This window comes from Homarus americanus, unplaced genomic scaffold (genome assembly GCF_018991925.1).
Source record: "Homarus americanus isolate GMGI-L3 unplaced genomic scaffold, GMGI_Hamer_2.0 scaffold33468, whole genome shotgun sequence".
In the NCBI taxonomy this organism is placed as follows: Eukaryota; Metazoa; Arthropoda; class Malacostraca; order Decapoda; family Nephropidae; genus Homarus; species Homarus americanus.
The window spans coordinates 6,192,596-6,205,745 of NW_024714177.1; the positions used below are offsets into that span (position 1 = coordinate 6,192,596).

The 13,150-nt window shown below is 39.2% G+C and overlaps 1 protein-coding gene across 1 annotated transcript in view; it reads left to right on the top strand.

Annotated features, from left to right (window-relative positions):
• Positions 1 to 13,150, top strand: part of LOC121876080 (Down syndrome cell adhesion molecule-like protein Dscam2) — a 65,017-nt gene that overhangs the window by 33,484 nt on the left and 18,383 nt on the right. The window contains exons 14-21 of the mRNA XM_042381002.1: positions 389 to 543; positions 761 to 939; positions 2,721 to 2,870; positions 5,760 to 5,915; positions 7,048 to 7,332; positions 7,807 to 7,948; positions 9,031 to 9,170; positions 10,803 to 11,017. Coding sequence (XP_042236936.1) covers positions 389 to 543; positions 761 to 939; positions 2,721 to 2,870; positions 5,760 to 5,915; positions 7,048 to 7,332; positions 7,807 to 7,948; positions 9,031 to 9,170; positions 10,803 to 11,017 — 1,422 coding nt within the window. The remainder of the gene's footprint in view (positions 1 to 388; positions 544 to 760; positions 940 to 2,720; positions 2,871 to 5,759; positions 5,916 to 7,047; positions 7,333 to 7,806; positions 7,949 to 9,030; positions 9,171 to 10,802; positions 11,018 to 13,150) is intronic.

Genomic DNA, 13,150 nt, shown 5'->3' on the forward strand with positions numbered 1-13,150 from the left:
CTGGGAATTTCTGAAAGTTATATTTTGAATGGATTTAGGACAGGTCTTTCAAGGATTCTGACAAAGTACATTTCCTTATATTTTTAAAAGGTAGTGTACAGAATGATATTATTTTAAGAGATGAAGAATTTCTACTGAAAGATTATTAAACTGGGAGCCAATAATTTTCAGAACATCCTACGATAGGTAGACATCTTACCTTGAAGTTAATGTTTTTTACATTAAATTAAATTACAAATCATCTGTTTAGACGTTCTCCACTTGATTTTGAGGCTGCAGTTAACCTTAATAATTGGCATGACAGTTTTTACGAAAATACCCCATGTAAACCAGTTATAAGCTTTAATATACCTTAATAAACAAGACATCATCACCACCCCCCTTACAGGTGCGAACGGAGGGAGAAGCACCCTCGGCACCTCCTACTAGCGTACGAGCTGATGCTCTCTCTCCAACCAGCCTGCGAGTGATGTGGGACCCTCCTCCCCCTCACACACATCATGGAGACTTGTTGGGCTACAACGTCGGCGTCAGGAGGCATGAGTATGTAGTGACGAGGGTGATCAAAGCTTCACAGAGAAACACAGTCAAAAAAAGACAGCAGGTGTCAGTATGGACACACACACACACACACACACTCAAAAGTGTCTCATAATGGTATGATCCAAAACGTTCTTGTGTAATCCTTATAATCCATAACAGTATTGTACAGTATAATTCCTTAGAGTTTATCCTTTGTTAGTAGTCATCTATTTTGCAGCTTGGGTGGCGAGGGATCATACAACTTCAGTGTGGTGGGCGTGGGTGGGGGTGGAGGTGGGCGTGAAGTGGTGTCTGGGCTGAGGGCGTGGGTGCAATATGCTGTGGTGGTGCGGGGCTACAACATTCACGGCGCTGGGCCCCTATCACTCCCTGTCATCGTGAGGACCATGGAGGATGGTAAGTTAACTCAATGTGTGCTTAACTTATGGTTTCAGGATTATTTTGAAGATACTATTTACATACATAACTTAAATATTTTTGTCTCTTATTTATCCACATTATATAAAGTAATTGTTTTACAAATGTCTTTTTCTCTAATGCCTTTGTAAACATTGGAAAGTTTGTAGAAAATTCACAACTGCTTCTTTTTATATGAAGTCAGGATTTTAGAAAGGGTTTAGTCCGGATTCTCTTAGAAGGGATAGTATACCCAACATTGTTTAATGGTCAGGAGTATGGCTCTGAGAGATGACCCTCCAAGGACACGGTATTGTTTCACCAAGTCATTTGAAGTGTTTGAGGGACCTACTGGGAAATAAAAAATAAAAATAAAAAACTCTTCGTTCACCTTATCTGAGCAATAAATTTTGCCTGGCATAAGGTTGATTATTAATAAGGCCTATTCTTAAATACAGTATCTGTATTGATAGATCCAGGATAATTTTTCAGATAACATTACTAAGAGGAAATTTTCTGAATAAAGTATCTGATTGATCATAAGATGTATTGTGTGCTCGTCTACTATTTCAGGCGAGATTATTAGAACTACGTATGTGGTTTTGCTGTAGGGAAAATTTTTATTATAGAAGAAACTATGATGCTATGTGCTACAGTTTTCAGTACAGAAGTTTTATTGTTAGCTGATATGGCTGGATCATTCGGGACAAAATCAGAGGATATGAGTACAGTATCAAAGTAAAATGTACCAGAAGAGGTCAGTAAGGTCAATATACATAAAATGAGTAAAGGCAAATAACTACTGTATTGTTTTGGTCACTCCTAAGAGTAGAGCTCGTCTTATAAGTTGGTAAAATGTAGCACGCTGGGTGAAACTATGTCAGACTTAAGCTTCTGTTTTTTTTATTACTTTTTACATATCTAATTTTCTGTTGTTTTAATCTTGTTGGCTGTTGATTGACAGTTAGTGATGAGACCAGTCTTTCTTTTATTGGAACGTGTTATCATACCCAGACTTTCCATTAACAAGAATAATGTAATGTCTAGATATGAATCCATGTAACTGTAGTGATCATCCAAACTATTTACCTTTATTGAACCAATTCATTTTACTATACCATTGCCCTAAACTCTACGATGCATAGAACTTAATTAGAAATACTAATATAATTAAACTGCGAGTCTATCTACAGTAATAAATGATTAAATTCGACTGTTAGTAACCATGATTAACTCAGACCTTCATTATGGCTCCCTACCATATCCCCTAAAATAACAAATTGATCCCATAATCACAGTGTACGACCTCCAGAACCTCTATTCAGACCCAATATTTCAAGATTTAATCCCCAATAAAACAGTGACTGGTAGGAGAGGGAGAGAGGGAAGGCTAGGATGAGGGAAGGACTGGATGAGAAGGGGGTGGAGCGATGAGTGCATGTCCAGAAAGTAAGGCATCGTGCGGGTTTTGGGGATTTGCTGTGCTGATGATATGTGGCAACCCTGATGGATATCTCTGGGTCTTGGCATTGAAGGAGGAACACCATTGTAGAACACATCTGATAAGGTAGTTAGGGTGAAGAAATTATTACTCGCATGAAATTTTTTATTAAAATCAGGCTTAAAATCTATGGCTGCTCGAACAGTAGAGTACTCGGCCGTCTAGACACCATTTACAAGTTGATGTACTCTCCATAGTTTCCTTGTCCTCTACGATGTTACAATGTTCTTATTTGTTACAAAAGGATTTGAATATAAAGCTCTGTCATCTCCTCACGCAGTACCCTCAGCACCTCCAGTTGGGGTTGAGTGTAGTGGAGGAGCTGGTGGGTCGTCCCTGCTAGTGCGATGGGCGCCACCCTCCCCCATCAACCATAATGGCCTCCTTCAGGGGTATCGTCTCACCCTGACACGCCTCGACGACTCCACAGGTAAGTCATTGCCCCTGTCTTGAGTTGTCAAGTCCACAGGTAGGTCAACACACTAGCCCTGAGTTATGTCAACCCAAATGCTCTGCACTGTTTAATGGCAGAGTTTGTTTTACATAGTAATTTATAACACAGTAATAAGTTATTATCACCCAGGACTGTGGCATCGAAGTTTTGGGATGCGTTAATTCTAGCAGTATTATTCAGAATGTCATGAATTATCTTGTTAAAAAATAATTTAACTTACATTACTTACGATGTTCCTCACCTAATGTTGGAGTCATAAGCCTCATAACTCACAATCAAGCTCTCAAGCTCTCTCACTTAATGTATAAATTCATACCCAAACTCGTATTTATAATGTCTCAGTTCACCTCTTACGCTATCTCATTCTGCTCTATTATTCCCAGAGATTAGTAAGTAAATAAGGAGTATTGTATATATGGAGAAAACAAAAAGAAAGAACGGGAAGACGATATAATAAAAACGTCATTTTTTATGAGTTAGAGTCACACAAGGTAATTTTGAGTTTAAAGAAAAAATATTAGTATTTGACCATACTGTAATAGACAATTGACGAGGGAACAGAAAGAATCACTCCTCTGAACTTTAGACATATGGAGTGAGTTTCATCAACTGACCAGCACTTGCAGATTACGAGGAGGCTCACTCATATAATAAAACATGTCGATATTTTAAGATTGAATAAGAAGAACTGCTGTTACGGGTTTTGTTTTAAGATATTGGGTGCAACTGTTTAAATATTAACAAAGGAATTTGGGTTGTTGAGACCCCGGGCAATGGAGAAAAAATGTTTTGGAATGGAATCTGGCTGGGACAGTGAAAGCTGTGTCAGTCTCTCTTACGCTGTAACATAAATATAATTAGGATAGGGAAATAGAACATTTACGTAAAACAGTGTATTAAGCAATTGTGGGGTTATGAGATATTGGTTCACACTCAGGATGGGATGGAGAAAGGAAACTCACAATGTGCTCTCTGTATACATATTGTATTGGATGTACAATGCAGCTTGGTGCTGGGGGGTGGCAGCGTGAGTCCAAGCGTGGTGTAGGGAGAGCTGCTTGGTGAGGGTGCTCAGAGGACAGGCAGCTTGTAGGGCGCCATGGTCGCCGGCGGGAGCGAGGGCCACTAGGCAGGAGCGGAGGAGGAGGTGTTGCTTGCTGGTGGCTGTAGGTAGAAAAGAGAGAGGTCACGGCGGGGTGAGGTCTTATATAGCGGGGGTAGGCGTGGGTTGATAGTTGACCTCCGCTATGTTAGGCGGCGCTGGTTACCGACCTAAACCACGAGGCACAGGCTGGGGAATTCGAAGAGGATCGGCTAGTCAGCGACACACGGCGTTTGTAGAGGAGGAATCCACTACACAATAATGGTTTCACACTGTTGATAGTTTCCACAAAGTTTACATTAATATGAGTCTTATATCTTAATCCAATAATATGCTCTCTCTCTACTTTACAAATATGCTTCACAAATAGTTTACAATATCTTATGACTACCAGAAAACACTGAATTACCCTTACAACCTGTGGGTTTTTCACGATACAAAATACCATGTCCTTCAACAATAATGCCCAGAGAGAGAGAGAGAGAGAGAACTTCTTCTCTATGTTCCAATACGATTTCACGAACTTATCCACATTTTGTTTATTCTTCATTTAAACCACTGCAATATTCTCACATTGAAAACTGCTTCACAAAATCATATGTTAATGTTCTTTAATCATATCAGTTACTAAAACATATCACAAATCAGTAACAAAACATACATCACAATCTTAAGAAGACTTTAAGCTTCACAGTGATTATAGGGTGTCAAGAGAAAACGAGACACTTCATGGGATGACTGAGGAAAACATAAGTACATAACAGCTGTCACTGAGATAGTTGACTGCCCAACTCTGGCTCAGGCCTGTGGCACGTGGTTGGTAGGAGATTTTGGTGTATTGTACTTGCATCAGCAGTATTTCATTAATGGATATACTGTATGTAAAACTGCTGTAGAATTAGACAAATACAGTACTATAATTTTATTTGGTATTTAATTTCGTTGGTTACTTTTTTTTTTAAATGAGGTAAGTTACAGTGAGTAAATAATACGGATTTTGTATAATGTGTACAGTGTAAATGATTATGTTTAGAATAAATGTTCACACTGAGCGACTTCTCCAAATCCCTCCCTTTAGCACAACAGGAACCCCCAGTCCCTCCCTCTAGCTGCACAGTGGTTCCCAAACTTTTTCTGATCATTACCCACTTTTCATATATGATCCTTATCCATGGCCCCCCTCTCCCAATCCATATCTCTGGCTGGCTCAGCTGCTGACTGGCTGTTCTAGTGTGGTGGGGCTTGGGATTTTTATGTGTACATAGCCTCAGCTTATGGCCCCCTAAATTTTGCTGGGGGGCCATGGCCCCCAGTTTGGGAACCAGTGCTCGGAGTCTAGCACAACAGAAACACCCTCAGTCCCTCCCTCTAGCACAAAAGAAACCCCCCAGTCCCTCCCTCTAGTACAGGAACCCCAGTCCCTCCCTCTAGCACAACAGAAACACCCCCAGTCCTCCCTCTAGCACAACAGTCCTTCCCTCTAGCAACAGGAACCCCCAGTCCTTCCCTCTAGCACAACAGGAACCCCCAGTCCCTCCCTCTAGCACAACAGAACCACTCCCCAGTCCCTCCCTCTAGCACAGCAGAACCACCCCCCAGTCCTTGCCTCTAGCACAGCAGGATTTTCGTAACCTACCCTCTAGTATGACAGGACTTCCACAGCTTCTCTCTCTAAACTCAAAGTCATTAGTGCCTTCACTCATAGTCCCATCACAGGTACTCTCTAACTTATACAGGGGCTTATTAAACTTTTGTGTTTGCAGAAGAGGTGGAAGACCTGACGCGGATGACCAATGGGCGTGAGGAGAGCGTTGGGGGGCTGCGGCCCTGGACCAACTACACAGTGACGGTAGCAGCAGTGACCAGGGCGGGTGCCGGTGTGACCTCCCCTGACCTCACTTGCACCACCAGGGAAGATGGTATGCTCCTCCTTCCCTCCTGTGCACAGTCTAAATAATAGGATTTTTAGTTTCTTTTAACTGGTCCTATGAGCACCTTTTCTGACTTACTGACAGTCTCTCTGAGGTATTTGTATTTCCGCTGTTAACTCACTCTCATGCCACTATTGGTTGTAAGACCAGCCTTGCAATTAATGATTTTGTGACCTCTGTTATTTTTTGTCACTTTTGTTTCCCTTTTCATTCAGTTTCTTTGTCTTCTGTCTCTATATTCCTTGTCTAGTACAGCCCATTTTTAATTTATTTGTTTAATCTTTAACCAATATATTCAAATTTTCCTTATACAGTATCCTATCCTTATATTTAGCTAATATTATCGTATTTGATTAGAAAATTTATTTATTGAAAATTTTTTCAAGCAATTATGTGAAACCAGATGTTTAAATGATCCGTGGGTGAGCCAGACCACACATCCTAAAGAATAGATGGAGTATGACCATTATAGATAGATAGATTAGGTAAAATCGTCAAGCAAGTCTCCTTTTTACTTTTTTTTAGTCTACATTGGTTCAGCATGTATATACTGTATAGACAAAACAAGTATTTAGTCTACAAAGTTGTTGGTTAACTTAGTGAAATGGCATGCGTCTTGCACATATACTGCATTCCTCATAAGTACTTATACCTGTATACTGTACTTACATGTGTACAGTTTACATATACAGTATAAATGTATGTATGATAAGTGTGTAGAGAAAGTAATGGTAGATATTTCTTGGAATTTTCATTCAAAATCTTGTGTTAATTTATATGCTGTGAATTAAAAGCTGGTAGACGGTTAAGGAGAGAGAGAGAGAGAGAGAGAGAGAGAGAGAGAGAGAGAGAGAGAGAGATGAGTTTCAACGGGACAACGGGACTAAATCAGAGACGTGACCGATCGCCCAAGCGGCTAACAAGTCGATCAGTGGCAAAGAGGATAAAAGAAAATAATTACAGACAAAAGGAACCAACCTAATCTAAACCAACTTAATATATGCAGACAAAACATAACCCAGGAACATTATATTACATGACTGAGACACCTGAAGAACTATTTGATAATTATTTTATTCCCAGAATGGAAACTGTCTGAAGTAAAAGTTTCATTTGACAGTGGCTGGTGCACCTGGTGGTCTCCGAGTGTTACAGTCAGGCGTGGGCGCAGCTATACTCACCTGGCTCCCTCCTGACCCTCCCACGGGTCTTCTCCTGGGCTACACCCTTCACCACCGCCCACCACACAATCGCTCCCCCTCCCAGCACCCCCTCCATGCCCATGCAACCTCTCACACGCTGACCCTCCTTGCCCATGGCACTCACCAGTTCTGGATGACAGCTCGTACCAGGGTTGGTGAGGGACCACCCACACCCACCGCCAAGCTCACTATCGTTGACCAAGGTGAGTACTGTTTGCGTTATTGTGATGTTCAACCAGAATTAATTCATATAATAAGTAAGCTAAGAGTGTGAACATGATTTGGTTGCATTATATCAATGCAATTATGTACTAATTGAGTTAAGGCGTAGCCGAGTATAAAGAAAGACTCCAATCCATACCAGGATGTTCCCGAATTCTGTAGTCTGTACCCTTTTAGTTTATTTATACATTTCCATCACACTCTGAGATCTGTGTCCACACACCCAACACCTTAAGCAGGGGTAGAAGAGATAATTAGAATATTCTGTAAGGAACACGTTTGTCAATCTCCTTTGTACTGCCGGGTTGGTGCATGGCAGTTCACATGGATAACACACTTAACTGTCGATTATTGTTGACTGACTTTTTCTCTATTATTCCATAGGGCTCTCCTATATTACTTTAGTACAAGGGTAATTACTGTACTAATGGATGTATTTCTATTATATCTGCCAGTACCATCAGGGGTGGCATCACTTGGGGGCAAGGTGGTGATTACACAGGGGGAGGACGTTAGGTTGGTGTGTGTTACAGTAGGTAACCCACCACCCACACCCACCTGGACCATAGATGGCAGGCACATAGAGAAAAATGGCAGGTAAGTTTATCTGAAAGTACAGTATTTAAATGTACCATTACATTTAGTTATTAAGCTCTTACCATTGGTGTCCTCAGGATAAATTTCAAAAGGAAACAATATTAATAAAATTATATCAAATTGTATAAATCTAAAAATTTTATAAAAAATCTGGTGACAGATCTGTTGATGAGTATTTGTACTGTATTGACAAGTAAATTTGATAAGCAACGTATGGCATTTTTTTATGGTGATTTTTTACATGGATAATCCAGGGGATAACCCCCCACCCCTCCTCCCCATGGACACCCATGGCTCTTAACTTGTTTACAACTAAACTGAATTAGATTGAGAATTTTCATACCATACTAATTCTTTCAAGAATTAAAGATAGGTACAGCATTTGATGGTGATTTTAAATAATGTGAACATTTCTTTTGGCACATGAATACTGTACAGGGTAATTATTGTTTTTTATTTCCAATTTTGCATGGTACTGTACCGAATCTTTACCAAAGAATGTAATTCTTAGCAGCAAAATTCTTGGATTTGTATTGCAGTACAATGCATTTTTCAGATAATGTACATATTAAATTTTGCTTTGACTTCATTTTCAATTACTGTACAGTAAACTTATTTTTAATGTATTTTTCTTTCTTTTTTCCTTGTTCTTCAAAGTGTAAATCCATCAGTATGAGGGTCCCATTGCCCTGCCCAAGCCTACATCTAATGCAGTTTCTCAAAAATTAATTGAACTGGAGAGTCAATATTTTACATAATGCTGCCTAATGTGGGCCTTTTAAATTCTTCACATATCAATGTTTTCTTATCTTTTTATGGGAACTTTGGCCATTTGTTTTCCAGTGCAGACAGGCATCCAACATTTTAGTACAATTACCTGTAACCAGTAATCAGTATTTACCCTTTAAATACTGTACATATTGGGTAGTTTTGGCCTTGTTGCACTAGGATGTTTAGGAAATTAGCCATAATTAATTTGTTTTATTTCTTGAGTCATTAGTCATGGCAGCAAGGGACCTAATTATGTTCTTCCTTGCATTTCCCACTTCTCCTTAGCTTCACTGTTTAATGGTTACCTTCAGGTTCAGTCAGGAGGTGGATGGGTCACTAATGCTCCGTGGGGTAGAAAGGGGTGACCGAGGGAATTACACATGCTCCATTCACAGTGTCCGTAAACACCCCTATGTCCACACTTCCACCACCTACACCCTCCATGTTCAAGGTGAGTGTAACTTCCCCAACTTATTGTCAAGACATTACAGCCCTCTGTGTAAATATTTAGAGCTGAATTCTACAAACTGTACTGTAATATAATACAGGACAGTAGTTTATTTTGTTTCTTTCAAGTTTGAAAAAAAAAAGATTAATTTAACTTAACTAAAGAATATTGAGTACAGTGCATTGAACCGGTAATAGCTTTTATGGTGATGTATTTTCCTCAGAAAATTTTCTTTACTATGGTAGTAATTTCTATAGATATCAGAATAAATACATAAGTGAAATACAGTACCTTTTGCTAGAATGGTTACTTATGCAGTACAGTACTGTAATCTAATTTCAATATGATATTATTACTACAGAATATCCATTGTAGAGAGATATTAATTACAGTGTTTCCCTTTATTTGGAAGGTATACAGTGGTCCCTCAGTTAACAAGCGCCTCGGTTAACGAGTTACCTTCCATAAGATTTTTAACTTCAGTTAACGAGCAATCCCTCGATTAACGAGTTTCTTACGAGCCGACCTGAACATGTTTTTGCTTGCATTTGGTGGTCCACCAGCTGTAGTATTAGTCCGCCAATACAGTAATCGGTTTTAGGGCTTAAATTCCTTACCATTTTAGCAAATATCAAGAAGTTTACACTATTCAATAATTTTAAAAGTTTATTATTAAATTTTTTAGTCATTTTAACAATTATTGAACATAATTGAAGGTAATGAAACTAGTTTTATGCACGCCATTCAGCCTCTCAACACACCATACAGGCGTCAGTCTTTGTGTCTTTTCAGTGGAGGCAACATCTTGCGTGAGACTCTCTTCAACTAAACGCTATTTTCTGTGTTTGCAAGCAAATTATTGGTCATTTTGAAATTTATTTTACATATTGACAATATATAATGCAGTGCAGTGTTGATTTTAAAGAAAATAATCTTGAATTACACCAAGAGAACTAAAATTTTATGGGTGAAATGGTGCCATGGAGTGACTTCTCTTCCACCCCAATGCCTTCTCTTCTCCCTTCTCCTCCACCCCCATTCTAATTCCCATCATCATCATCAAGGAGCCTTCTACATACACACCTCAAAGTAAGTGTACTTTTCTACCTTTTTTGTTGAATTTAGGCAATTTTCGGTGAGCTGGAACCAATTACCCAAAAACCCATTGAAACAATGGTTTCGGTTAACGAGTTTTTCGGTTAACGAGCAACCTGCTGGAACGGATTGTGCTCGTTAACCGAGGGACCACTGTATTTTCAACCTGTTTATTCTTGTAGAAAGAAAATGGATGTCCCTGTTTATTTTTTTATTTTTTCAACCAATGTTTCATTGAAATTTTTTTTTAATGAGATTTTCATTATAAATTTAGAATGAACACAAAGCTATTTCTTTCACAGTTCAGAAGAGTCATAACTCTGTTAACCTCTGAGATGGAATTCCTGCCCACCCTCTTCACAATAATGGCCTCCATTGACATTACTGCTTCATTATGAACCTCATCATTATTAATGTCATTTCTCTCTGAATCAACACCATAATTATCCTGTTTCAAATGATCTCCATCTTGAATTTGTTGTTAAAGCTTCCTCCCATTACTATCATATGGCTTAGTTTAATCCATCCTCCTGTTGACAGTGCCCCCTAGTGCTCCTTCTGTCCACATTGCTGATGCTACAGCCTCTACACTGATGGTGTCATGGACAGCAGGGGACAAAGGTGGAGCAGCAGTGCGGTCATGGGCAGTATGGTGGCGGGCAGCCACAGGTGGTGGTTCCTGGTACACTCGAGAGTTAGGCCGCACACACTCTAAATATATAATCACTGACCTTCAGTGTGGAGCTGAGTATCAGGTGAGGTTCTCTTTCATTGTGGAGCCAAATATCCGATGAGGTTCTTCTTCAGAGTACTGTAGGGTCAAATACCAGGTGTGTTACCAAATGAAAGGTGATACAGGGTACTGTACTCCTTTTCAGTGTGATTGAACATAAGTGTAAGAGGGTAAATCTTTAATGTTTAGTTGTTGCCACTTTATTTAATTTCTTCAACGATATTGGTTATATATCTCTTTTATTCTTGTTTCTATTTTTTTCTTTAATTTCTAATTCATTTTCTCTAAGTACTTAATGTATTTTTTTCATTGTCTCCTTACTTATTTATTTATTTCTATCTTATTTAGTTATATTCTGTTATGTGGGTTAACCTGTGAGAACCACATCCTTATATATTCTTTCACACTCGTGTAATTACTGTACGTACTTACATCTCAGAGCTGCCACCACCCAGGCTTTATCTTTAGAATGTAACATTCACCAAGAACCTCTCAATTAAATTGTTAGCGTGGTATGCAAGAGAGGTTAGGCACATGATTTATCAATTGTATTTTCAGGGATGGCTGTTGTTAGAAGGAATGAGCAGTGGTACACACATTATACTGAATCGGTATTTATTAAAATCAAATATTAATACTGTGACAATTTGAACCTTCACTCACAACAACAAACTTAGGTTCAATTACTGATTTCTTTACTGTGACACTTAGTAAAATATTACTGACCAATAGGTCTTACTTCATGGGAAGCAAAATAGATCTTCAGTTAACATTTACAACATTCAATAATCATACCACCTTAAGGGTATTATTACACAACTGTGATAATAGTGATGGTCACTCTAAACACTTGTCATTAACACAGTGAAGTTATTACTTGGAGCACCACACTATTTCCTGATTATCAAACCTGGAAAAATACACCAACACATATCAGTTGTGAGTACAGCTGGTTCACTCACATACATAACAAAAACTAATACGTGTGATAGTACTGTAGTAGTTACAGTCTCAATACTCGACCTGGGACTATTATATTCCCGATAATCCATGCACAATAATGCACACAAGAATCATTTGCACATACAGTCAGGATGAGTACACCAAGCTTACACCACTCGTATTCAAAACAAATGCCGGGTGGCTACACTACGAAGCTGTGGCCAGACTCGGTGTTTGAGAGCTCACTCCCATGACTGGCTCCCTGGGCATGTCACCCACTCTAGTCTTAGTCTCGATATATTTAAGACATCCTGCATCGGACATCTTGCCTGCTTTTACTTTCTTTTATCCTCTTCACCACTGATCGTCTCGTTAGCTGCTTGGGCGATCGGTGACGTCTCTGATTACTTTTCCTTTTCTTTTATCCTCTTCACCAAAAGATCGGCTCAACAGGTGATACTCGCCACAGAAGAAGCTCAGTTACGTTATAGGCTTATTTGACACATAAGACATTCAGCTATGTTAAAACAGGAACACTGATATGTTCAACGAAGTTCAACTCACTTAATATGGTGGTGTGTGACAAGGTACATACCTGATAGATGAGAAAGGAGGGGTAAGAAGTGAGCTCTCTTCTCTCGTACATCAGGTTATATACGCAATGATGTCACAACAAGAACTTAAACACATATTCATTGGACTCAGTTGCGGTATTCAGTGGGCAATGAGAATCAGTGTCATGGTTTACATCAACTTCTTAAGGGTGACGCTTACAATCTAATCAGTGTTTGAGTTTGCAATGGATCAAGTAAATTGCAAACACTGCATAGGATGGCATGCTCTTTTTTAGCGGAATTGGCATAAACACAACAGAGGCTCATTGATGCCCTGTCTGTTACATTTCAGATCAGTGAACAGTTGGCAGGTTTCTCTCAGATGAGTAATGACATTCTTAAACACAAAACTGACAATAATTTCTATACAGTCATCATACTCTCTGAGCAATATGACTTCAGTGGTGAGTAGACATCTCTGAACATATCACAGGGCAGAAAAAGGATTCTCACCTCTATTGCAAACTCTAACACTCGATTTACTTGATAATTTCACTGTAAGAAATTACAGCTGAAGCTTTCAACATCACTCTCAATGGATTGTGAATGTTTCAACTATAAGCAGGTTTATATATATACTGGTATCTTACAGTGACACG